The following is a 27493-nucleotide window of genomic DNA, read 5'->3' as shown; positions in this document are numbered from 1 at the left end:
CAGAGCGAGACGGTGAATTTTGCAGCGATCATCGACTTGGAGAACGGCGCAGTCGCCCAGGAACCGACTCGAAATCGCCCCGTCTCCGTTTGTCCCGGGTTTCTGCTCCCTGTTCCCGTCTCCGTCCTCCAACGCTGCGCTCCCGGGTGGTCCTCCGCCACCCTTCTCCCGCCCAGCGACCACCAACCCCCACCCGATGCCGCGACCCGTCGTATCGCTACCAGCACCACCACCACGAACGGACAAGCGTCAGTGGTAGCAGCAGCAGCAGCCAGCAACACAACGCCGCCTCTTGTTCCTGCTGGTGTGTGCCGATGCCGCAGTAGCGGCCGCTACTCAACGGTCCCGAGTATAGATTTTCGATTAGTGCAAGGTGGAACGTGGATGATAATGTGCCGGTCCGACACCTGCTGACCGTCCCCGAAGGTCGTCGTCGTCGTCGTCGTCGTCGTGTGTCTGAGAAAACGAGGGACGACAACGGGAGAACGGAGAGTGTGTGCGAGAGGGAAAGGGAAAGGGAGAGAGAGAAAGAGTGAGAGAGATCGATTTCCCTCTCGAGCGTGTGCGTGAACAGTGCTAACTGGTAAGCTACTAGCCGCGGAACCGACGACCATGGTTAGCCAGTGACGACTCGAACGCGAGATTTCAGGATCGTCCATGATCGATGAGACGGGGGCAGCCATCGAGGATGCAGCTCGAGATGATCTACGGGACACTGCTGTCCAGGCTGGTAGCGTTCTACGCGTTCATGCTTCACTCAGGTATGCGATGAACGTTCGGTTGGCGGTCTGACGGCGAACGGATCAAACTACTGGTTCTGTCGGTCCTCGACCCTTCTGGGTGTATTCCGATGGGGCCGGACGGCCAACCAGCTGGCTTTGCCAGGTCGCTGCACAACCACTAAAGCTTCGCGGGTGTTCTACTCCCTGGATGATAATCAAAGTGTGGATCTAAGTTGGGATTAAGTTAGAATGGTGAGATTGTTCAGCTCTGTTTTCTTTGTGGATAGGAATCGTAATTGCTAACTATGATAATATATTCCAATTCCCGGTTTCGCTGTGGCGAGTGTCTTCTTGTTCGTTTTCATCGTGACGATACTATCAAGTCTATCTAGAGAGACAGAGAGAGAGCGAGAGAAAGAGAGAGAGAGAGAGAGAGAGAGAGAGAGAGAGAGAGAGAGAGAGAATGGGAGAATCCGAATTTCCGATGAACGTGTATGCGTTGACGCACTAATTCGTCGCAACCAGCTGTGAATCTTCGATGCTAGAATGTAGTGTTCTTGTGGCTATTAACCTCGGATCTCACGTGACCTAGTTGATTTTTAAATAGTAATTCTAGTTTCATAAATCCACCCGTTTGGTGGTTCATTTTTTAAACCTAATTAGTTCTTACTGTACAGTTCTAGCTCTAAACAGAAATCTTTGAGATTACTGTTGGCACGTATCAATTGGAAAGTAGGTTCCTTCTCAAAACTGGTCCTTCAAAAGTAACTGGTGACATTCATTGTATTCCCCAAGTGTCGTAATTATGGTGGACCCTGATTGCATGATGGTTCCTAAACATTATACCATTGCTCCTACCAGCAAACCCTCTGCTCCGAAGACTAGAAGAACCGATCGAATCCGTCTAAACATTTGCAATCCCAGTACTGGACCAATTGCTACACATTTAACCCCCAACAAATGGGTTTTTTCTTCTCAAAGCTGATTCTTCGGGGGTAACTGTTAACACTCTTCGCAATCTATAAGTCTCGTAATTCATGATCATGGTGAACTCTGTTTGCATATGCAATAAAATTTCACTCTAAAAGATGACACGTCTCTCGTCCCTTAAGTGCTCGAACAACCGATCGAATCCGTCTAAACATTTACGATCTTGGTAGTCCTGGAGCGATAAATAAACATTTAACACCGGACAATTGGGTAGATCGCGTGACACGCTTTACGACGTTCGCTCGACCACTCGATCGAAGACATTGCGCCGTCAATATTGAGACGATACGCTGTCCACGCGGCTGTTCGCATTGTTTGGATGTTTGCACGATTCCGATCTACGCGTTCGCCAAGCGGACAATGCGTGCGCGGCATTTCAGCGCCATCGATCCCTGTCCCGCGCGTGTAATTTGCTTAACCCTTTGCACTCGAGAGGCGACTCTCGGTTGCCACTGGGTATCGCACGGCAACTCGAGTGCCGACTGAGAGGCGACAATCTTTGTTTGTCACGCGTTTCAAGCTTTCACGACCCGAGAACTCATATTGTTCCTCTCCTGTTAGTCAGTTCGATTCCTTATCTTCTGGTCAATTATATTTCTTTGAATATGACATTGAAGGCCTTTATGTCTATACGCATAGACGTTTTCACTTTAATACATATTCTTTCATTTCATATCTACAGGACATTTTAATAAAAACATCTGAATATCTCCGTTATTTATCTCTATAATTTACCCTATTTTAAAAGGCGTATGTTACGATAAAAGAGATATTTTCTCAAGATTATTCCCATCAGAAAATTTTGAGTATAACGATGTTTCTTTTTAATGAAACTACATATTGCATTATCATGCAAACATTGACAAAGCGAATTGCATTGAAGGTTCCGAATCAATCCCGAATAGATATTTAAACAATACCAGGTGCCGAAGCTTCTGCTTCGTCAGTCCACGAGAATTGATGAACAGAAAATATCGCGAGGTCATGAATAAACGTACAAAAATTCGGTGAAAAATCATAATCGAATTCACCAGCGTGATTCCTTTTTTTTTTCGTGGAACTTTTATACAGAGCCAGAAATTTATCCACTTTTCCGCTTATCCTCGAGGTCTTCCGTGTCCCGAGAATCCTATTTCTATCCTCGACAAAGCGGATCTTATCTAAATGTCTGTTGGTTACCGTATTACCCGCCATTCTCTCGCGGAAGCTCTCTCGCGCATTCTGCACGAGAAGGAAATTTGTGCTCGTCCCTTTCGAACGGGAGACGGTAAACCGACGCACTCGAGGCTCGTTGGAAAATAGAGTTTTAATTTCGTTGATATCCTCGAAGCAGTTCTCTCGCGAAAATGATTCGCTTGCTCGTTTACCGCTGGGAGGCTGAAAGGAGCCCAGAAACACGGCATGTTTCGTTTCACGATGAAGAAAACAAAGGCGAAACCGTGCTTCCTTTCCGTTCAAGCCATTTTACGATATGTTGCACGTGGAACGGGTCGTTTCGTGTCTCGACATAATCATAATTGCGATTCTGTCTCGTGGCTTCGACACATTGGAAAAGAGAACAGCCAAGTTTGACCTGTCTCGGCCTATCGGTCTCATTGAAGACAATTATGAGACGCGGTACTTTTGTATCTCTTTGCTTTTCTGTCTCCACACACTGTTCTATATACTGCTTGCATTCAATCTTATATTATTATCACTATCACGTTGCTATTGTATATTAAGTTCCGTTCCGGTATTTATTAAAGCGTGTAACCATTTACAATAGTTATTGCACTAAAAGTTCTTGCTAAATAATATTTCCATTCTTCTTATCGTTACTTTGTCTTAGATGACCCCTGCATTGTTTCGATACTGTTTGCAGTATCTCTTAACTCTCATAATATTGGAATTAAATTCGAAAGAAATTATTACGTATTATTTGTATATTAGCAGACTCAAATACACTATACAAAAGAAAATCTTCAGCAAATCTATATCAACTATCGAAACAACAACAAACTCGTTTGAATAAAATTTATACGTTTTTCCAGCAAAAATAATTCTGACCAGTACGGCTGTAACGTCTAAGGAAATTACGATAACACAATGTTATGAACTGCCTTGAAGACAGCTCTTGTTTCTTTGGAAAATATTGACAAACACAAGATACAATTATTCTGATTATCTCAATTATTGGTTATCAGATACACGGGTAATGTTTTCTCCAGACGAGAAAACAATGCAAACTGTCGCTTGTTCCCGGTGTCACGCGATCGTCAGTCAACTGCTTCGAGGATCGTTCCTAATCGAAGAAACTAACATATACAGGGTGTCCATTAGAGATGCTCCTGTTTCTTCTTAAACGTTACTCCAACAAAATTTTGTTATACGTTAAAAAATTATCCCATCTACTATGTAGCTAAAATGAAGTCGGAATCTCCCTTAGATTCTGAGAAAACAGCTCGTAACACTTTATAAGGGACACCCTGTATACGAGGGCGTAAAAACGAGCCGATTCGTGATGTCACGTTCATTTAAAACGGGAACGACGACGTAACTGACGGCACCCTCGCGAAAACGTATTACGATAGGTCGTTAACTCAAGTACTCTAATTGGCTCAATTTCCAATAAAGTTCACGATTCATAGCAAGTTACACCCTCCCCTCCTTTTAAATAAAACAATAGGTATTTGATGTGCCCCGACAGCCGCTCTCCCCGTCGAGGCGCGTTCATTCATTCTTTCGGCTTTCTAATTTCACCAAATACATAGGTGAACGCACGTTAGAGCATTTGCATCGAAATGTTGTTAAAAGTTGTTTATCCTACGATTTGAATCGCGTTCGATCGAGATAATATAGTATTTGATATAGTTAGGAATATTTAGGTTAAGGGTGTACTTCTTTTTATTTTTACCAATTCGAGGCAATTTTCATGATTTCTCTTGCAGTCGAAGTAATTGACATAACTTTTTGAAATTTAGCACGTTTATTTATACAATTATGTATAACATTCTTTAAATTTTCAACTGTCCTATTTAATTTATTCACAAGCTAATAGTAAATTTAGTAGAAATACTTTGGAGACTTTAAGCAACAACAATATTGAAAAAAAGCTATATTTGAATACAAGAAAAAAAGAGTAAGCCCTTGGTATGCTATTTATTACTCTTGGTTCGACAAAACATTGTCTGGATATTGAATTTTCTGTACACAAGCGTCGTGTACTTTATATAGAGAAAACTTTATTAATAGACAAAGATGTCTAATCCAACTTTCGACCAATTATTCGAGACAAATGCCCTGCTATGCGACGAGTTTCGTTTCTCGTGTTCTGCTTGGGTTTTTAAGAACTCCAGACGTACGCTTTTAAGTGGATAATTGCGGTTTCGTCGTATCGTTTAATTCCACTTACGTTTCTGCGGACGCGATCGAATCGAAAGTAGGTATACAACCACGCGCACGTATAATAGTAGAACGAATGACATTTCATGTGGAACAAAAATTCTAGATCATTTTATTTGATTTATATGACTATATAATAACACACTGTAACTCGGAAATAGGTTAGATCTGAAATTCAAACAATAATGCAAACCAATGAACGTACATACAATAACTTCTCTTTATATTATAATAATTTTGAAGTGTGAATCAAATACATAAAATTGTAAGATTTAACAAACATTATAGAAACAAAATTATTCCATAGAATGAACTAAATCAAGACTCCTATCACCAAAAGATTATTTATAAAATGCTAATAATTTAAAAATATACAACTCCGTATACGACCTCGTCCTTAATAAAAAACGATGACAGTCGATTAGAGGAATGCTATGCAATAAATAAGCTAACATTTCATTTATCTAAGTGCCACGTAATTGATTTTAATCTCAAGAAAAATACAGTAATGCGTAACTTTACTCGAAATGACGTTGCATTATTAACAGTTGACAATATTCAAGAGCTGACTGTCCAACTTTCAGGTAACACACTATAAATATGAGGCACAATAGATCATTTCTTTTTCGTCTAACGCTATGGGTCTGGATTAGTTGTACATTTTTGACTATTCATGATTATTCTGCTTTAATTTTTATTTGTAAAGCGATTGTAATATACAAACGTGCTATCTCACTTTAATATCGTATATATATTTTTTTCTTCTAAAAGGTATCGTGATCGTAAACAACTGTATTTTTTATATAAAAGCAAGTGCACTGACACGTATGTGCCAATATCCCTGAAGAGATTAAAACACGGTTCAACCAAATGGTATTTAGTTTCACAAGAGCTATCCAAATAACAAAAAATGTATACCGCGTTCCACCTAAAAAAATAAAGGACTCTCTTTTCCCTCTAACAATCACCCAAAAATAAATTTTTTTGCGCACTAAAAGGTTAGCTTTCTGTGTCATTTAACTATGGCAAAAATGAAGTTGCGTTTGTAACACTTTTTACGTAGCTACAATTTATATTTGCACAGACCCAGGTAAAGAACTGAAATTTAAATAAAACCATGCCTTACTTTCTAGACAGTGTAACATGTATTTTATTGCTAATATTTTATATATTTTTGCAACTATCATACAATTTCCCACATTTCCCATAAATACATAAGCATCCACGATCCAGTAATGATATTACGATATTACGTTTGGAGTGAAAGTGTCTGGTTAAAAGTACAATTAATCATTCCGGTGAACAAAATACGAAATTACTTTCCGAACAACCCTAATAAAATATACTCTTGATTTCCGAACAACCCTAATAAAATATACTCTTGATTTCCGAACAACCCTAATAAAATATACTCTTAAACTTTTTCAATTCCATTCGAAATCTCTGACAGAATTATCCGTTTGGGACACCCGATACAAATGACTCTGAATTCCCCGCAGCGAGTCTGGCAGAAAATTCGATAATTCGTGCCTGGAAAAAATACTGTTTGGACACGCGAGCTGAAAATTAACGTCGGTCGTCGTGTAACGTTTAATTCGCTACATAAGCGGGAAACGGGCGACGATAATACAGTCGGTAAATAATCAGAGTATATATTATCCGGCTGCTGATTAACCGCCCATCTCGACAGGCTCGTCCAACCCTCCTCCGATTGCCTTTAATTAAATCGACCGTGTTGGCGTCCGTTACGAGCACGTGCGAGCTACGTTGCGACGTCAGGCGTCTACCTCTCGACAAGCCGCAAAGATACACCCTAGCGGTCGTGAATGTTTCATTAACAACCGTCAGTCTGGAAATTTTGGCACGTTGCGGTTCGAGAAGGGTGTTGTGTTCGCGGTAACGATTACATATGGTTGTCCTGTTTGAAATTAAAAAATTGTTTAGCCGTTGAAGAAATTTTAATTTGGCGTTATAGTCCAAATACAGGTGATTGAATCTAGAAATTATACATTGTGTATATTAACTATATCACAGTACTCTACATTATTGCGTAATGTATTGATAATATATATAGAATAATATAAGAATAATATATATATATAGAGGTGAATTAACCCCTTCGCATCACCCCTCGCCCGTGTAACTTTACATACACCCAGACGACACTTCAAAACTACTCCTCACGGAGTTTCATTTCAATCGGTTGAAAACTTCTACGTTTTCGAACCGTTTAAATGTTTGTCCGCTAAGTTTTGCGCATCAGTGTATATGGTAGTTGACTGTGACTATTTAATAAAAGCGAATAGATAATTCCTATTCAGTTTTAAGAAGAAATACATCCACATCGAACGACTACTCTACATCTTTTGATAAAACCGCGAAATATCGATTTTGGTATGTGACACCGACACGAAAGATATACGTTTTATCGTGTTAGGAATGTTGGGAACCCAGACCAGACTAGACGTATCCAAAAATACGACGATACATACAGAGGCTGACCTACATAAAGCGTTGCAAATTTCCCCTGAAACGACGGCAGATATCAATCTGCAACTTCAGAGTGCCTTGAAGCCATACATCAAACACAAACGATCTAACTTCGAAAGCTTGCGATAAAATTGGTCTATAATGTACAGAGAAACATCGGGACCTCAATTTTTAACATCCTCGTTAAATTTCCCTAAATCCGTAGAAACGGAAACTACAAAGAAATGAAAAACTAAATTAGAAACATGAGTGATTGATCCGACGGTTAAAGCTTTAGAAAGCCATAGTTACTCTCAAGTTATGGGTTAGAAAATGGCATAAAATGACGTCAACAAAGTAGAATGTGTTACCTCTTAAAAGATAAATTTTAAATTTTGCATTTCTTGCAACAAAATTTTTGTATCATTCCTAGAATGCCTAAATACCATGCAACTTTTATTTGAAACATTTTGTTGTACAACGTATAACTTATGAGTTATTTGAGATCCTTGTGTTAGAAGACTCACCCTGTATACATGTTTGTTATATTGAAATGTTCTTGACGAATGCTTATAAAATATTGATTTAATTAATATTTAAGAATGTTATTCTAAGAAAAGGATCCACGCACTTCCCCAGGCTGTCCTGAGAGTCCGTGGAAAAAGAAGTTAAAAGCCATTGACCTCAAATTAACAAAGATCCCATTTATACGTAACCTAGAATAAATACAGTCGATTGAATATCAAGCTGAAAATTATTGAATTTCCGCCATCGAGAGACCGCGTTCGAGCTCGCATCAATAAACGGAAATTTGCTAATTTCGTTTCGCTAACGGCAATACAATTTAATTGTTCCGTGTCGTTTCCAATAGCCACCCCCTTCCCCCTCTTTCTATTTGTCTCTGTCTATGAAAAGGAGAAGTCGACTGGAATTGCGGAAAATACACGATTGTGCTCATTTTCGCGGTCTCACGATTGTCGTTGCGTACCTCCACTCGACCGTGGATAATATTCAACTTGAATCGTAAGAGGATTAAAATGCAGTCACGGAGCAGTTGCAGACATTTCGTTGAATCGTCGTTGACTGTTCGTACAGATTACGCCGGGAAGTGGATATTGTATTTTTGTTCTGTAATTTCATTTCGCGAGTGAAAGAGAAATTGAAAATCGAGACCCATTTACAAGGATATCTCGCTAATGCGGTATAATGCTTTGTAAACAATAATTATTAGTCCAATAATTCAAATCTAAACGTTAAGTGAACTAACTATTGGATAGTAAAATGCTCGAGAAAAAAATAAATATCACATATTTTTAACCTCAAAGCATGTATACAAATAATTAGAATAAGTTTATGGTAGAATAATTAAATGTATGCTAAAATAAAACATACAAAAGTAATATTTGGATGAACGCTCAAGAGTTAAAAATATGTGTTATTGTTAAGTAAAACAGACCTAAACATCAGTAAGGTACAATACTCATTTTCAGCTAATTAATAGTGAAATCAAACACTAGCTGGCTAAACGATACATTGCACAAGATTAATCTCTTCAGGGATGAACAATTTCTTTCCAATTGAATAAAAATTGAAACTAACATGGAGTAATGGACATCCATCCATCTTCTGAAGGCCCATAAACAGAATTCCTCTAAAGTGAAATAGCCCTGGCTGTAGTCAGACATGAACCAAACGCTGCAGCGCGTTACCTTGTTCGTTCAGAACAAGCGCACTAAACTAAAAATATAATAAGATTTCCTACAAAGCTGATACATATCCTACATTTACGCCTTTTTCATCTGAAATGTACGACTATATCGAAAGGAAACATTTAGGTATTTCCATTTGATTCTTCTACGCTGCATGAAATGCACAGTAGAAAGTGTCGGTATTGGTCAGACATCCTCTTAATTCATATTTGCCCTTCTGAAAACTTATTTCTCGTTTCTCTCTGTCAGACTGCCAACCTTGTGCAAATATTCCGCGTGATAAAGGGACAAGCAAGTACAATCGCAGAGTCTTTTCAGGTATCGTGGCCCTTCGCATGACGGCCCTTCAGATACCGCGTCACGTCGTTCTAAATGAGACGGTCCACATGCAGTGCAATTTCAACCTGGACAAGGAGGTATTGTACTCGGTGAAATGGTACAAAGACGGTCACGAATTTTATCGTTACGTGCCCATGGACGTGCCAAATGTACAGACCTTCCGTGTTCTTGGGGTGAACGTGAACGTGAGTGTTCCCTAGAGATCGAGGAATAACAGCGTTGTCGAGAGACGATCATCAACCGATTCTCGAATCGTTTTCCAGACACGCAATTCCACGGAGAGATCGGTGGTGCTCAACAACGTCAACCTCGCCAGTTCGGGCAGGTATCGATGCGAGGTGTCCGCCGAAGCTCCCGCCTTCCAAACCGTGTCTGATCACGCCGATATGACGGTGGTCGGTGAGGGAATTTAAAATATTTCGAATCGTAGACGTTTAAGAGGTTACTCGCTGTTACCATAGTCAACATTTCAGGATTTTAATTACTTTTAATTCATTTCTAATTCAAAAGTAATTATTCCAAGTTGTAATGCATACAAAAGTAATCGTTACTTTACAGCTCTGTTCGTGAACCTACAAGTATTAAGGAATGAACTAGTGGAAACTCCATTCTAAACTGATGAATTTCAAGTCGTTCGTATTAAGACATTTGCGACCACCAGATATTTTACGTTTCTAATACCGAGTACTGACGAAAAGTAATAAAATTCTGAAGCTGGACATCGGGCATTTGTATCGTTACGTTAAGACGAAGATAAAAACGACAAAATATGTTTTGAAATACCAATGTTGTAAATATGTAGCGAATAAAATAAAAAGATTTTCATCATTTTTTCACAATCAGGAATAGAATTTAAAGTGACGCGAATCCGCGCATCAGCGGTCGCGAATGTGTTAGGAAAGGAAACACGTTTGATGGTAAAAAGCCACCAAAATATTGCCATTTCTTCTAGTGCTTCCTGACGAAGGACCACGGATAAGCGGCGGTCGTTCTCGCTACCAAGTGGGAGACGTTGTTCGTATGAATTGCACGTCTGCGCCCTCTAACCCGGCTGCCCTGTTGGCTTGGTACATCAACGGCGACCGGGTAAGCAGTCTGCTTAAACAACTTCAACACTCAATAAATTAACCCTCTTTTAATATTTCTCCTTTTATTCACCTCCTTTCCCGAAGCACACAATTTCTCTCAATGACTCGATACATGTGCATAATTTTAAAAAACAGCTGACAGTTTTAAAAGAGCCATCCAAATAACGAAGAGTCGATACCACCTTCCATTTAAATGAATCTAAAAGGCCTCTTCTATTTTCCCCTATTTTTCCACTTAACCGTGCCAGTATCCAAGATGGCCAAATTAAAAGACAGTAAATCACGATAGAGTGTTCGAATAGTAGAAGTTTGACAATATTTTTAATTAACAGCTTTCCAAACACTTCCCGAAGAAGCGTCGTCGTGTAAACCGAGAATTCTTTCAGGACAACGTTGCTGACACGCAACACCATTCGCTCGACATCTTTTGGTGTCGACACAAATACACGACAAAACGAACCTATCACACGTAACTGAGAATGGAGTTGGATATAATATGGCACACTTCTACGATAATGCTTGCTTTCAACTGACAGACCCGAAACTGTCATTTCACCTGAAAGCAAGGTAGATAACGATTTTTATCTCGAACGACGGCCGATTGGAACGCGTTCCATCCGGCGACAGGATTGGAGGACATCTTCGTGAGAGTTTTAGAAATGAATTGGTCAAGTTTCCCAATGAAAATGAATTTAAACGTGATCTTACGCGTACTAATTTTAACTATACGTTAGTGGAATCATGTTTGGTAAAGATAGTCTGAGGTAACGTAATATTTGGACTCATCCACTTTAATCCTTTAATAATACAATCAAGAATAATTGGAAATTTCGGACACCCAAGAATAATTTTAATCTATTCGTCAAGGGATTAAATGAAACTCGAGGACGAGAAATACTTTAATGAAAACCTCCTAGTGTGATCCTAATGTTGACATTTAAATAAAGTCTGTGAAATGTAATAATCGTACGGATAGAGCTATTCGTCAACCAACGTTTGATTCTTAATGTTGAAACTGTGCGATCGTCGTTAACATTCCCGAGGGAATCTAGCAACTTTTCTCAAAACGTAGAAATAAAGAAATTGTTTGACCGCATTCGCGACTCGTTATTAGTAACGCCTACGGCTGAGCACAGACATCACTGGTGGCCAAGCCCGTTCTGGCGCATTAAAAGTGTAATACGTGGAACAAATATGTATAGTAACTTTATCGAGGACTCCCTGGAGCGGGGGCTGTCGTGTGACGCTTTTTGTTAGATACATGCCGACAATGGGAATTTACCCACTGATCTCTGTATACTGGATGCGAAACGAAGCTTGTAAGTGCAGGAACCCACCGTAACAATGCAGGGGCTGCTATCTTTGAGAATAAATCACATGCACCGTTTGAATAGTGCCCGAAGTACTACGTTTCTACATTCACGTGTATGCTTCTTGTATACTTCGCGGAGCAATTAATTAGTTTGTATAGAATGGCAAATTTCACACGAATTTCAATGAAAAATCACCCACGCATAATTTATTAATCAAGTGAATTTTATGAACATGTAAATTTAAATATGTACTACAAATATTAGAAACATGTAGAACATGTATGTAAAAATGAAATTTACAGTATATGCACGGTATAAAATCAATTTTTATTCAAATCAAACTGCCATAGCCAACGTGTCAGTATTCGGGAAAGATTTCCGCAAACGACAAATTCAAGTCGAAATTCTAGCCTATACAATGATCGACTTAACCACGTACGCAGACCTTTTACCGCCAATCTCCTAATGCAATTTACGACGGCCGTGGTTTGTATTTAGATAAATATCCGTATAAAAATATTCCCGACTCGGAGCGAAAGCTGCAAAAGCCTCAAGTATTTCACTGGAATAATCCACCCGAGGAAAGTTTGCGATTAGCTTGGCATACTCGGTGAAATACAATATCCTCCATCTGGCCGCCTAATTGCAGACAGGAGAAAGGTACCTCGGGACGCTCGAAAAAGCCCCGACGCGTAGTCGTCGGGGCTGCAAAAGGCCGCTGACGACAAAGTGAGCCTTAATCGCGTTTCGCCCGATGACCGAGCAACCCGTGGCGAAATTTGCTCGGTCCGTGGCACATGGCGATTGTTTCCCCGTGGACTCCTTAGGGAGACGCACAAAGAGAACGAAAAGTTTCGCCGTTAGAATGATTAGAGGTAAACAATAAACGTCGTCTTTCAGGCCGATGCCCAGTACCTGAGGGGACCGCACATTACCACGGTGGACGAGAAGGGCCTGGAAACCGCGGTACTGGGCTTGGAGTTCCGCGTCGCCAACAAACACTTCAAACGAGGCGACATGAAGCTAAAGTGCTTGGCGACAATAGAGACCGTCTATCTGCAGAGCAACGAGGAGAGCGTGGAGGGAGACGAGAGGATCCTGAAAGCCCCTGTAATGGAGAGCCGTGAGACTAGAGCGCAAAGCCACACTCGTAATGATTTAACGAATGGTAAACTTCCCCTGTTGGATTCACGCATACCGATCGAGACATTCGAGACACTTCGCCTCGTTATCTCGGCCAAACCTACTACTCCTCCTACCTACCGATTGGACTAGGGTAGTCGTCCCTATTAGAGAATCTATTCATACTACGGTGCCTTTATATCTGAATAAGTGGTCGAAGCAATCCTGCCAAGATAACGAGGTAGAATTTTGTTATTTTGACAAAGTTAACGTATTAAAATATTCTTGGGGAAAATTGTTTTTACACTTATGAACTATTAGGGGAGGCTGAGGTCAATTAGAACGTTTTTTTATCAAATATTATAGCTTACTACGACTTCATTTTATATTCTGCCTGTTTGATAATGGTCTTCAATTGTAACCAGATTTGAAATATTATCAATGTTATTAGTAGTAATATCGAAAATCTTAAAGCTTCCTGACTCCCATCACGTCATTTAAACACAATTTCATCTTTTTGCTGAATTTCTTTTCAAGCTAGAAATATATCGATTACCAAGTTACTATTTACATGATTTCAATCGAACTAATTTAACGTTCCAGGTGGTCAAACTGCAACGATACTTAACTGGATGATCGTCGTTCCGATCACGTGGATCGTCCTGGCGCGATAATAACAACACCTTTTTTTCACGTCGCTTCCTAAGAGTGTAAAGCGTGTACGTTAGGAGATCGTTCCCATCGTAACTAATACTAATTTGTAAGTCGCGTAATCGTAATTAAATATCATATCGATAAACATGATAAGGGTGACGTCCAACCGAGTGTCGTCAACATACAAACATTGGCGGATCCATAAACAAATTTTCATGTTTAATCTTCATCGTTTCGATTTTCCATTTCTCTTTTCTTCTTAGATATGGTCGAGACCAGTGGCGTGGCCAAGTGTTTCGATCCCTTAGAAATCGTTTCGAGCCAGTTATTTTTATTGAAATAAATTTTAATTAAACCAGAGGTTTCGCCATCATACATCTTTGTAAGAATACTGTCAACGAATTAATGAAATTTACTCGGTAAAAATGAACCCAGATACAATTTTATTAATCCTTAGCAGTCCAACGATTTGATTTATAGCGTATGTACATTACGAGTAACAAAACAACTGTCAAACAATATGCTTTTGAATTTCATTTAGTAGCTTCTCTTTCGTTAGATGATTTAAATCCAGAAAATAGACATTTTGATTAAGCTTATATTATTTAAAATATGTAAATTGTTCTGTTTGTGATTAAAATTAGGCTGAATGAGGTCGTGTTCTGATTCATTTTTCCATAGAAAACCTCACAAATCTGTCGATAATGCTGTCATCGAAATATCATGAAAATTATACAAATCTCAATTTTCATTGAATGAGTCATTTCCCTACTCATCTTTCCCCTCATTTGTGACTCACAGCCCTTCCCAGATATAACTACATCAGCAAACTCGGATAAAGACGTTATATCGAGAGAACCCTGCATAGATCTGTCAATTACAATTTTCAAGACACTTTCATTCGCCCTTCGATTTCTATTTTTACAGAAAAATTGATTTTTATGGATCCGCCATTGGGTAATAAACCAAAGTATGTTCTAGGCTCTAAATGTATTCTTACGTGGAGAAAAGAAAAGTCTTGTTTGAAACATATCCATGGACTTAACACAGTTAAAAAGAAAATATCAAAAGAGACACAGAAACGAGAGACTATGAAATACTGAGGAAACATAAATCCGTCTCTCCGTGCGCATGTATGTTAGGTCGTCCAGAAGTCTTTTTAGCAGAGTGTCGCAAAGTTCTGGTTGCTTTTCAGACACGGATACATATTATTTTTTACTACAATTTTACAAGGATCTTCCACTTTGTACGGCATATCATTTTATAACACTTCACGGAAAGATTTGTGGAAAGGTTTCTTTTTTCTATTATATATCGAGAACTTGCAATTGTTTCGTACAAACGCCACGGAAAGCAATCATGCACAATTTCTGATAGTTACTTTCGCTAAATACAGTGCTGGGTATCCATTAGTTCAAGTACATGTCCAATTGTTCATTGTGGTAGGTGTAATGTAAATATTCGTCAAGATATATCCCTTCAGGAAGTATTTCAAATAATCGAAGCTCCACGCTTCGAAGTAATCACTTTATAACACAGGAATATCAAAGTAAACTCTGTAAAATAATTCATCGAAATAACGCGACTGAAACAATAATATTTCTAAAGAAACATATTCTCTTCTCAATCATCGATAAGTCCATCTTTGTCGATAGTTTAACACATAATTTAAGTAACCGAAGCACAACCCTAAAATAAGTAATTCCGCAACAACGCTAAAGCTATACATAAAGGAGTGTCAAAATAATGTATCTGGAATGGCCGATTTTCTAAAGAGCATCACATTTTTTCGCAATGAAATTCCTCCTACATTACGAATATAAGTTGATACTTTAATGAATTTTTTTTACGTAACCGAAGCACAAAGCGTTCAAGTAGTCGTTTGATGACGTAATATGGATATAAATTCATACTGCAGTGTATTAAGCGAACAATTTCCGCGCAACATTCTTCCAATTAATTCAAGTATTGCTTAACCCTCGTAATACCAAGCTTTTTTTGTTGCATGGATCACCAGGAGGGTGATCTTAAACCTGTTTAATCTGAACTAGGCAAATTTTTATTGAAATGAAAATAAGAAATAATTATTTGAATCGATTCATTTGGTTTTGTTACTTCGTATACAGTTATTTGAAAATAAAAATAATATCAATTCATTTGGAATAACAGCTATTTCAAATAACGAATTATTTCATCGTTTTTTTTTTTATTTCATATTTAACGAAGGGAATGATTTTCAAAATAATATGCAATAAAAGGAATTTATTTTAAGTTTACGAACCATGTGCAATTGTTCACATTTTTTCAAATTTTCATGAAACAGTACTTATGTTCTCTTATAAAGAGATACTTTTAGATAATATTTCATTTATTTAGAATCGGTAAATAATTATTTTGGTAAGAACGACACGAAGTATCACCACCTGTCCGTGGTATTGCGAGGATTGAAACTTGAATCGGTAGAAAATGGAACCCAGCATCGACTCCGAGGTGTACCTCACGCAACATAATAATCTCAGCTATAATGGCATTCAGGAATATATTTTTATCTAGATTTTTATATTCGACGATTGCGCGATTTGATCGTGTTCGTGTCCTGATTTTCCCGCGATAGTGTAAAACGATAGATCCCTGCAGATGACTTTCTGCGAACACGTACTTTCAGTCCGAGGAATTGAAAAGCATCGAGGGGAAAATATTAGACGCGCCCTAACGTGGCACCATCGAAGGAAAACATTTTAAAGCTAATACTTAAGAGTGTCATATTATTGTGTCGATGTTTCAGCCAAAAAAAAAAAAATTGTCTTCGCTTTCATGCGTTCAGTGCAGACCTGGGCATATTTTAATTGAAATGAAAATAAGAAATAACTGTTTGAAATAGTTGATTTCGAACTGTTATTTTTAATACAGATATTTGGAAGTAAAAGTGATATCAATTCATTTGAAAGAAGCTATTTAAAATAAAGAATTATTTGTTTATTTTTGTATTTCAAATTTAACGAAAGAAATAATCCCCAAAATGATATTATCGTTATTTAAGAAATTTTTATACGAGTTATTTCGTAAGTTCATAATGTTATTTCATAAGTGCCCAGATCTGATTCACTGCATGTTGTGTATGAGGTTTCACCCGTGACATTAACCCGAGCCCCAGGGTGCATCGAACCACCCCTGAGTGACGTAAATGGCGTGTTCGTTTCGTTTTTAGCGAGTCTTTCTTGTGAAATTGCTGAACAACGGGACATGCATTTGTTTAATTATTCTCTTCGAATTATATAAACGTCACTCACGTAATGTTTAAATATTATAACAGAAATTTTATTCTACGCGACATCCTGTACGCTAAGGTACATTTTACTTTTGTTCCAATTGTGATGTACGATGTGTAGCAAAAATATTGGAATACTCACTTATCCTTAAGTGTCTTTAAGTGTTTAAATGGTATATTAAAATACAAAATACATATTTTTGTATTCTGTGACAGACAGAGATAGTGTATTTCTTTTCGTACTTGAAATAATGTTATTGGAAAGAATAAAAAATGAGGAACGGAAGTTTTCTTAGCAAGAAAAAGAAAGTATTGGCACACTTGTGTTTTGAGAGTAATGAAATCTCGGTTACGTGAATTCTCGCTATGTAAAGGTTTGCCAATACTTTTGTGATTAATAAATTTTAGTTTCTTTCTATTCCTTTCGACAACATTATTTCGAGTTCGAAAAAAAGAAATTTCTCTATATGCTTCAGAGTATCAGAACATGTATTTGACATTAATATAGTACCTATACGTCGAGATATTTAAAGATAAACAAGTGTGCCGATATTTCTTTCACCTTATTGTGCAATTTGTTATAATTGACTTCCTGCTCGAAACAATTTTACAAGAAAGTTTCATTATATGTTGATTATATGTTGTTGTTGACATATTGTTGCTATATTGTTATTTATACAAGAAATTCTAACTGCTACTCGTTCACTTCCCGTATCTACGAATTCAAAGGGTAACGTAAATCATTATGAATGCGGGAACATGCTGTTTTCATTTAGCTTTCTTTTATCTTTCAGTAGAATTTGACAATGCGGAATTAAACAGAAAAGAAAAGCGAACGAAAGCAGAATCGCACCAACATGCGACATCATTGTAACGTTTGATACCATAAGCTAAAAACAGAAATATGTTTCTCACGTAGTAGTGTGTCAAGATCCCGGTACTTATCGTATCGTATAAGTGTTTACAAAGCTGTAAATATGTACATAATTTTCATCGTTATTAAAATTCACTATTATAATAACTTGACCGTGTTCCTTTATTTACCATTCTACGCGTGCGATGAACTCACAGGAAAATTAGTACAAAAAAAATATGAATATTTCTTTGCGTTATTGTTAATTAGTGATGTATACAAAAAAATCCGTGATTGGACTCTTATATACTTTTCTCTTTTCATATTTTCTATAAATTATATAAGACGTTCGGCAACCGAACAAAGTATAATATAATTTAATTTAACGAATTTTAGTTTAACGAATGTATTAGTCCGAGAGCCCGCGACATAAAATTTCAGCCAATTTCATCAAAAATATCCTTTTGCTATTTGACTGTTTTCTACTAAAGAATAAAAATAATCCAAGGCTGGCAGAGCACAAACGGTGCATTGCTTCGCTAGAAAGTCGGAAACATGTAAGAAATAACAGTATCTTTGACTGAAATCATTATTACTGAAATTTTTAGTGTGTATTGTTGACATACCAAATTACGTAAAAAAGTTGGTCTGGCAGATTATAAGCGGTGCTAAATGGGTCTGGCAGTCGGAAAACCTTGTCGAAAAAACGAAGTACTTTATTAAAACATCTAATAAAACTATCAAGTAATAATTATTTTTAAACATTATATACATTAGTTATTTATAGAATATTGCTGTGATGATTTTTATTTCATACAATTATTATTACTATTTAACTTCGATAAGTCATGAAATTGCACGGCGCGCATATGTGTTCGCTCTTTTAAACGGCTGCCAGACCGATTTATCACCACTCAAAATTTGCCAGACCAAATTTTTTTAACCCTATGTGTATTACATATTGTTTATACAAAAAGTTTCAGAAATAATGATTTCAGTCAAACTACTTCGTTTTTCCGACAAGGTTTTCCGACTGCCAGACCCATTTACCACCGCTTACAATCTGCCAGATCAACTTTTTTATGCAATTTGGTATGTCAACAATACACACTAAGAATTTCAGTAGTAATGATTTTGGTCAAAAATCAAATTATTATAATACGCCATAGTGAAGCGTTGCACCACTGAATGCATGCCAGTTTCAGAACTAGGGAGACATACCATATTCAGAAAACAGGTTCATTTGTGTAATGAAATGAGTCACCCATTTCTGTCGCGGGCTCTCGGACTATACAGGGTGTCCCAAAAGTCGGAGAGGAGCCGGAAATGGGGGGTAGCTGGGACGATTCTGAACAACAATTTCCTTTGGAAAAATGTCGGATGGGGCTTCGTTAAGGAGATATTAAGCGAAAACCCCGACCAATCAGAGCGCGCGTAGACCGTTCTACGCTACGCGCTGGCGGCCGCGCTTGTACGCGAACAAGTGACACGACGTGCATCGAAGGACATTGACGCTGCCGCCTAGCGCGTAGCCTTCGCTACCGCGGCCGCTCGAATGGTCTACGCGCGCGCTGATTGGTCGAGGTTTTCTGTTAATATCTCCTTAACCCTTTCGTTACGGATGCCGACTATAGTCGGCGGCCGCGTGACGACCTGTGTGTACGGGTGCCGACTATAGCCGACCGCGGGGCCCGCGGGATGACCTGTGTGTATGGGTGCGGCACATTTCGCGGCGCGATGCCCCGTTCAGTGGCGTCACTCCCACGGCGCGTCCTGCCGTAAGCAAAGGGTTAATAAAGCCCCATCCGACATTTTTGCAAAGGAAATTGTTGTTCAGAATCGTCTCATCTACCCCCCATTTCCGGCTCCTCCCCGACTTTTGGGACTCCCTGTATATTGACAATATTATCAATGGAGATATGATTAGGGACCAGAGGTACAAATAAAGCATGCGACTTACCAACCGTTGTCTTGATACAGGACTACGTAGTGGCTTTGCTGTCGCTGATCATCGGAGTAGCTCTGCATTACCCACGTCGAAATCGGTATAGCTCTGCTGTCACTGATCATCGGAGTTGCTCTGCTTTACCTGCGTTAAACTTCGAAGTACTTTTCTTTGATGATGCATAAAATCTGCAACAAATGTTACATTAATTAATAACATGTTTCAAAAGTTACAGTACTTATTCTATATTCATAATAAATTAATAAAATTTAAATTTATGTTATTTACATACTAATGACATTAATAATTAAAGACAATATTACCTATTATTCTGCTTCCCTTGGTAAGCTGCATAATTTTTCTGGCGTTACGTGTCTAGAAATTTCGATTGAAAGTTTAAAAGTGAAGTAGAAGATCGTAAAATGGCGGTTGACAAACATTCCACAGATTCATGGCGTCAGATCCTGGAACATTCAAGAATTCGAATTTGAAACCAAGTTACGATAAATATATATTTTTACCGTATCTAAGCAACAAATTAATTTGGAAAAACGGAAAAAAGAAACGATAATACTATTCTGGAAGATATACTCCCATTGTACGAATTGATATTCGAACGTATATTAATTGGTACCTCATGGTGAACAAAAAGAATAAAAGTGCGAAATTGATGTAATTTTCTCAAAAAACCGATTCAATTAACAAGCAATGGTATTAATATATTGAAGAGACGGTAAGCAGTAACGCAAGGTAGAAATAACAACGATTAGATATTAATTGAATTGAATTATACTTACCTATTAATTGCCGGATCACCGATCGACACGACACACAATGCGGAATAAGTGGACAAAATTCAATATTAGTATATATCACAATGTGAGGCAGATTTCTATCGTAGAAAATGTGTGTCAGCGTGGATATTGTTATAAATAATCAGGTATCAATCATTTGTATCTATAATACAATCTTTATCTTTAAACAAACATACAGACACAACGGCAAAATATATCCCGAGTTTTCAACATATTTGGATAGATTATTTGTTATATTTTAAGAAACTTATTAGTTTTTTTGCAAATACTTGCAACGTTCGGTTTTACATTATTTTCAATAAGGGACCATACTGTTGGTGTAAGGTCGTAATTGGAAGTTAAAAATTCTGATTTAATTGATTTATGGATTTCTATAAAAATTATTTTTCACATTCTCAGCCAAACGGAAGCATAGTGTGTTAAATAATATATGGGTGCAACTTCTATTATTTATGAAACAAAAATTCCTAAAGAATTCGAAATATAGTCTACTAAAGCGACAATTTTACAATATTACATCATTTTTCTGTATGATAATCATAAACTCATACATACCGTTGGATTCAGAATAAAAACACGCTTATACTGATCCCGAAATAAATCAAAATTTTCACAAATTTCGAGGTGAGGTGGGGGTAATTTAAAAAAAAAATTTGTTTTTTTTTTAAATTTGTTGGTATTGGTTTATAGGCCTCTAAAAACAGTGTAATGATTGCTTGAACATTTTTTTGAAATCTCTAATCGTTTCCGAGCAAAAGTAAAAGGGGCGGCTCGAATAAAAGGGTTAATTTCTCCCTCATTACGCAAAAGTTGGACGTACCGAGGATGGTGTAATTCATAAGAAGGTCCCACAAACCAGTATACAAAGTTTCATAAAAATCGGGGTTTATTAATTTTTTGTTAAATTTGTTAATTTTGTTGCGATTGTATTAATGTTTATGGTTAATTTTAACTTTTTTTGTGAATAAATAGCAATATATTTATATTAGTAATGAAATTTTGATTTTTGTCCACAATTTTGCTATTTGTCCGCACTGTGCGACACGTCTTCTCTCTCTAATTGCCGCCGAGCGAAGAACGTCTCCTTCTCTCCTTCGTGCTTCCGCGCAGTGGGTTGTGGGGGCTCGACCAATGAAATTTCAGTATTTAAAAATGTGAAAGAAACGGTAAACGTGATTGGTTGTCACTTTTCAATATCATTAGCGGGCTTTTTGAATGGAAATTGAAACTGGAAAGTGAAAAATATCGATATGTATGATAGCAGTAGTTGGTGGTACACACCGATACCCTAGACATGTGTGTGTGTGTGATGCCTACTATCGCCACGTAGGTTTATGTCTCTAACTAAAAACGTGGCTCCCATAACAGTGAGTGAGCACCACTTTTACTTCACATGCAATGAAGTAACAAATTCCTTATATAGTCAAACCCGTCAAACCTGATAACGAATTGGTAAAAATTATTGTGTTAAGAAAAAATTAATCTATTACGATTTAAAGTAAATACTACTCATAATTTATTCGAAATTAACAAGATACTTAAGTACTGTGTAAAAATAATCGATATCCATAATAGTAACTTTTACTAAGACAAATTCATACATTAAATTTATATTTATATTGTTTATTTATAACCTACACGAATTTTATTTTTAGTTCGAGATGGAGACTGTTTTGCAACAAAAAGTGATAGAAGCAACTCAATGTATTGAAAAACAATTAGACGCTGAATTAGAAAAGTTGGACAATTTGGATATTAATGATTTTGAAAAATTGCGTGAAAATCGATTAAAAAAGTTAAAATTGCATCAACAACAAAAACAAAATTGGCTATCTTTGGTAATGTGTATCTTTGTTTATTAAATTTTTTGTAATATTTTCATTAATATGTTTTGTGGGGCACTTTTATAATATTAAGTTTTATGAACACCTATTGTAATGCGATTACATGGTTTTTATACATGATTTTAGGGCCATGGAGAATATTTAGAAGTGTACGATGAAAAAGAATTTTTTGAAGTATCAAAAAAATCTGGAAATATTGTTTGTCATTTCTATAAAGATGATTCACCAAGATGTAAAATAGTGGATCACCATCTTAAAATACTTGCTAAGAAACATATTGAAGCAAGATTTTGTAAATTAAATGTAGAACGGTGTCCATTTTTAACTGGTAATACATAACTTATATATAACTCTTAAACGCTTAAAATTTCTAGTATTAATATAATAATATTATTTACAGAACGTTTAAGGATCAAAATTATTCCTACAATTGCTCTTATTTTAAATAGTAAAACTACAGATTATATTGTAGGGTTTACTGACCTGGGAAATCGTGATGATTTTTCCACAGAAACATTGGAAAACAGAATTTCACTCTCAGGTGTAATCAGAATTGACGACAATTTTTCTTCAGAAAAAGAAGAAAAACCATGGTTACCGCAGGGTTTAAAATCAAAAACTATTAGAGAATCTGATTCACCAAACTTTGATGATTCAGATATTGACTAAAAATATTCATAATAATTAAGAAAAATTTATTCATATACATATTATTTATGTTTTTGTTAAATCGCTTCTTTTCATTCTAAATTATAAGTTTATTTGTATTAAAAATTTTTACCAATGTAACACTTCATTAATAAAAATTCGCAATTATTCAATCAATATATTTCAGTGTATAAAATGTGTGTTAATATTTTAGTACTAATTATAAGATATCAATAATTACAAGATATAATTATTATATTCTTCTAATATATATTTTGTACATTTTGTTAACAATATACTTACTGTTATAAGAATATAAAAATACTTTTAAATTATTTTATCATTTAAATGAAATAAAAATATGTAAATTCTTTAGCATTATTCTCTGAGTTTATAAGATCAAAGGTAAAAATAGAGTCCTCAGAATGTAATGATATAATGTATATAAACAAAGTAAACTAATTGTAAAAAATCTAATATTTTTTTGAGAATAATTTTGAAATAGCGTTTACTCATGAATATTATGTGAACATAATGCAATTGTATATTTGCAAAAAATATGTGAAAATCTTAGTATTTTTTTAAATTTGAAGTTATAAAATAGTAAACTATGAAAATAATATTACTAAAAAATGCTATTTAAATTCATTTGATTTGACTATATTTAATGATAGTTCCTTAAATTTTAATGTTATTACACTATAAATAATCCATAAAACAATATGTAACTCATTACATTGTTTTATTTTACAGTAAAGGTGATATATGGCGTATGCATTGAACATTAACAACATTATTTTTCAAATTTTCAATTGAATCTGAAATTAAATATAATTGAGAATATATTTTAATGTTATTATTCTAAACATGCTACTTGTATACATGCATCATTTCTTGCATATATGTACAAGAAATTTATGTTATTTAGTTTTACATGTTTAAGATAAATTGAATTTAGTGAGAAAATATTCTGTTTCTTAGATTTGTATATATTTAATAACTAACTTGTAATATTATAATTATGCAATGTATCACAGAGATAATTTTGCATACCTTATAAATTATATGTACACATTGAAATAAAAATTTATTTATACTAATGCACTAATATGCAAGTGTTACTCATAGTAGATACTTAAAATGAAGAGTAAATGAAGGTAAGAGAATACAATACTGTATCTATGAAAATTCTTTAAGAAATTATATAAATCACATAATAATGCCCCTGCTTGCCTATGAATTATATACTTAATGTTCGTACAATCTTTTTATGAAATTATATTAAAAATATATAATACATATTTAGAAAACTTTTTTACATGAAAGCAGACATATAAAGGATACACATTGAGAGTGTCATGACAGAAGGACGTATAAAGAGGTTTTGACAACTTCAGTTTTTGCATGCATTACATGTAAATAATTTGATATATGTGTTTTTTTTTGTTTTTTTTTTTCAAATTTAATTTTATGCAGACACGCCCTTCTAATTTAACACTCCTATATGTTTTCACTAATATAAAATATATACTAATGCACGTTATGCACATACATATGGATGTGCACATTCTAAGTATAATTACATATTATTGGGAATGCAAATCACAAGAGTAAGACAGCAATTTGTATTTATTTGAATTATATATGTGAAACTAGATTTGATAAAAAAAAAGGTATTTTATTAGGTATTTATTACTTACTTAAAAATAGGATAAGGTATTAAAGAACTATAAAAAAGAGATTACATGATTGAATTCGTTTTGCAGTAAACGACGCTTGTATGTACTTTGAACTTTTGACTTCATAACTGCATATATTTTTCTTATAAATTAAATACGAAAAATTTGTTATGTATAATATTTCGGATTACTAGTAAATTTATAATTTATAAAAAAAAATGACACTACATTATACAGGGCATTCACCTACTGGTGGTAGATATTTTAAGTAATGATTTTACACCACAAAGTAAAACGAATATCAAAATTAACAAATTTGTGTTTGAGGATTTGTGTCTGAATTATTAATTACTAAGAATAAGCGAAAAGTTTAATTAATCTTTTATTATTAGAGAAGATGAAGAAGTTTATTTAGCTGTTCTATACAAAATTAAATTCTCCTTCAAATTTAATTAAAACATTTTTATTGTAATTGTCACAAAAAAGTATGAATATATCTAAAAGAAAACAAAACTACATGAGGTAACTATCCCTATACATGGACAGATTTTATTGAACCCTTTGTTGCATGATGCATCATATATAATATACCTTTTCATTCGCCAATTAATCTCTCCTAAATGTAAATATAAATTTTTTGCATGAAGCCCTCCATAGTCTCCAGATATTAATATGAATTTCGATTTTTGAACTACCATATTTCATCGACAACTTCCAATTCTAAAAATCTGATCTTAAATTTGTAATAGACAACTAAAAAAGAAACATGGATTCTGAATTTCATAAAGATTATAGCATTTTTTCAATTTTTGATCCAACGTACCACATTGGTCACTTTGAATGTAGGGAATTTGAGTTCAGATTTGTTATCAGTCAACACAAACATCATTCTATCAAGTTTTAAGAAGTAGGGTTCAATCTAATCAAAATTACACAATGTAGGAATACAAAAATTAAATATGAAATTTCATTGGAGTACATTCAGCCGTTTAGGCGTAATCGTGTAACCAGACGTACGCAATGTTGATTTTCATCTTATTTCGGTTTGTAGAATCACCCCTTAAAATATTTACTACAAATAGGTAAATACCCTGTATAACACACACGAAACGTATTGTTTGTTTAAATATCATTAAACAGTCAGAATGATTGCATATACATTTAATAGTTCCTAAATGTGTATAGTACTAAACAAAACCTCATTAATTACACTTTGTACATATTATTTTATGTTTTCTTTTAAATAAAAATGCATTAAATATAAATCTTTGCTTTAACATTAGTATGTTGACAAATACTATATTTGGAAAGTAGTTACGTGAAGTTATAGTGCTGTTTAAAATTACAAGGTAAACACAAAAATGTGGTCAATAGAGCACTCATTAGACTACATATACTTCCTGACGCTTTTTATATCACAAATAAAATCTAAAATAATTAGGATTACTTAGACTAGGAATGTCTAAATGAAGCTACAGAGCTTAACAGCTCTTCCTCTACTCTATTGCATTAACATGATGCATAATAGAACCACTTGTTGAATCTTTTTGTATTTGAATATTCGAACTCATCAGTGATTCAAGTATTCAACAACTATAATTTAAATGCACGACTCTTCAAATATTTTGTGCGCAAATCAAGTATCTGGATACTTGTAATATTTAAATAGTGCGATGTACAGTATAAATCAAATTCTTTGGATTTACCATTATTTTATAAACTTTATTTTCATTTAAGATATTTCCCGTAAAAATTAGTATATCTTTCGGTTAATGAACAAAATGTACAGCAAAAGATAAAGTTTGTAACTTGGTTGATTTGTTTTTCTTCAATTGAGTATGGTAGAGAAACGAGCTGGATTAGGCTTCTTTGACCTTTAGACATACCTGATTTAGACAATAATTGTTTCTTCTTTTACAAACATGTAAAGATTACGGTAACGTTTGAAAGTGACAATCACGTTGCAGAAATACTTGTTTAATCTAATACTTAATAATAATATTTAAGATTGATTCAGCTAGTCTAAGTTAATCCCATAAAAGGTCAATGTTACTTATGTTCGTTACATGCATAAGCATAAGTAAGAATTTTACGTTCACGTAACTAATGTAATTTAACATTTCTTTGAGAACAAAAACATTTAATTACTAAAATAAAATTAAAACTTTGATTTGCTTAACTTCTCTCTGTTAATTGATAAATGAATAGGTTTTAGAAAATTATAACCAATATATTCACATTATTTTAACAACTTATATATATATATATATTTTTTTTTTGTTCTCAATTATGAAAACAAATTTGACCAGCTAATTTAAGTATTGTGTTGATTTAACTCACTATACACATTTTGTTGTTTGACAAAGTCATAGAAGCATATGCCTTCTACCTTTAATACGATTCACCAAATTGCATATTTTAAGTGCTGGCCCAAGTTTTAGTCCCATATATTTCATCATCATGTCAGAATTTAAAAGTAATAAAGCTTTTCCATCAATTTCCTGAAACGAAAAAACTTGATGTTACTAACACTATAATATCTATTATATTACAATTACTATTCACTAATTCTATTCACTAATAGTAATAATAATTCACTAAAATTCTATTCACAAATGTTTCTCTATTCACCAATTTATTCTAATATTATCACG

General features: G+C 35.3%; 3 protein-coding genes across 6 annotated transcripts in view; 2 read left to right on the top strand and 1 right to left on the bottom strand.

Annotated features, from left to right (window-relative positions):
• Positions 1-27493, bottom strand: part of LOC128891455 (polycomb protein Scm) — a 51044-nt gene that overhangs the window by 20467 nt on the left and 3084 nt on the right. For both annotated transcript variants that reach the window (XM_054150944.1, XM_054150945.1), the window contains one exon: positions 25857-27340. In XM_054150944.1, coding sequence (XP_054006919.1) covers positions 27206-27340 — 135 coding nt within the window. In that variant the 3' untranslated portion in view covers positions 25857-27205. The remainder of the gene's footprint in view (positions 1-25856; positions 27341-27493) is intronic.
• LOC128891465 (uncharacterized) lies at positions 254-18073 on the top strand. Of its 2 annotated transcripts, none has more exons than XM_054150963.1 (7): positions 254-583; positions 650-761; positions 9590-9795; positions 9874-10009; positions 10563-10696; positions 12912-13179; positions 13737-18073. In XM_054150963.1, exons 2-7 carry the CDS (start codon positions 665-667, stop codon positions 13805-13807), a joined length of 912 nt encoding a protein of 303 aa, XP_054006938.1. In that variant the 5' UTR covers positions 254-583; positions 650-664; the 3' UTR covers positions 13808-18073. The 2 variants fall into 2 exon arrangements, with proteins under 2 accessions (XP_054006938.1, XP_054006939.1); XM_054150964.1 differs by having other exon boundaries at positions 643-761.
• On the top strand, positions 21975-24264 carry LOC128891474 (thioredoxin domain-containing protein 9). 2 transcript variants are annotated; one of them, XM_054150978.1, is made up of 4 exons: positions 21975-22120; positions 22324-22506; positions 22639-22840; positions 22913-24264. In XM_054150978.1, the coding sequence occupies exons 2-4, from the start codon at positions 22330-22332 to the stop codon at positions 23179-23181; spliced, it is 648 nt and encodes a 215-aa protein (XP_054006953.1). In that variant the 5' UTR covers positions 21975-22120; positions 22324-22329; the 3' UTR covers positions 23182-24264. The 2 variants fall into 2 exon arrangements, with proteins under 2 accessions (XP_054006953.1, XP_054006952.1); XM_054150977.1 differs by having other exon boundaries at positions 22009-22166.

This window comes from Hylaeus anthracinus, unplaced genomic scaffold (genome assembly GCF_026225885.1).
Source record: "Hylaeus anthracinus isolate JK02 unplaced genomic scaffold, UHH_iyHylAnth1.0_haploid 12001, whole genome shotgun sequence".
Classification (NCBI taxonomy): domain Eukaryota; kingdom Metazoa; phylum Arthropoda; class Insecta; order Hymenoptera; family Colletidae; genus Hylaeus; species Hylaeus anthracinus.
Note: the sequence above shows the minus strand (reverse complement) of the source record. Positions and strands in the feature narration are given on the sequence as shown.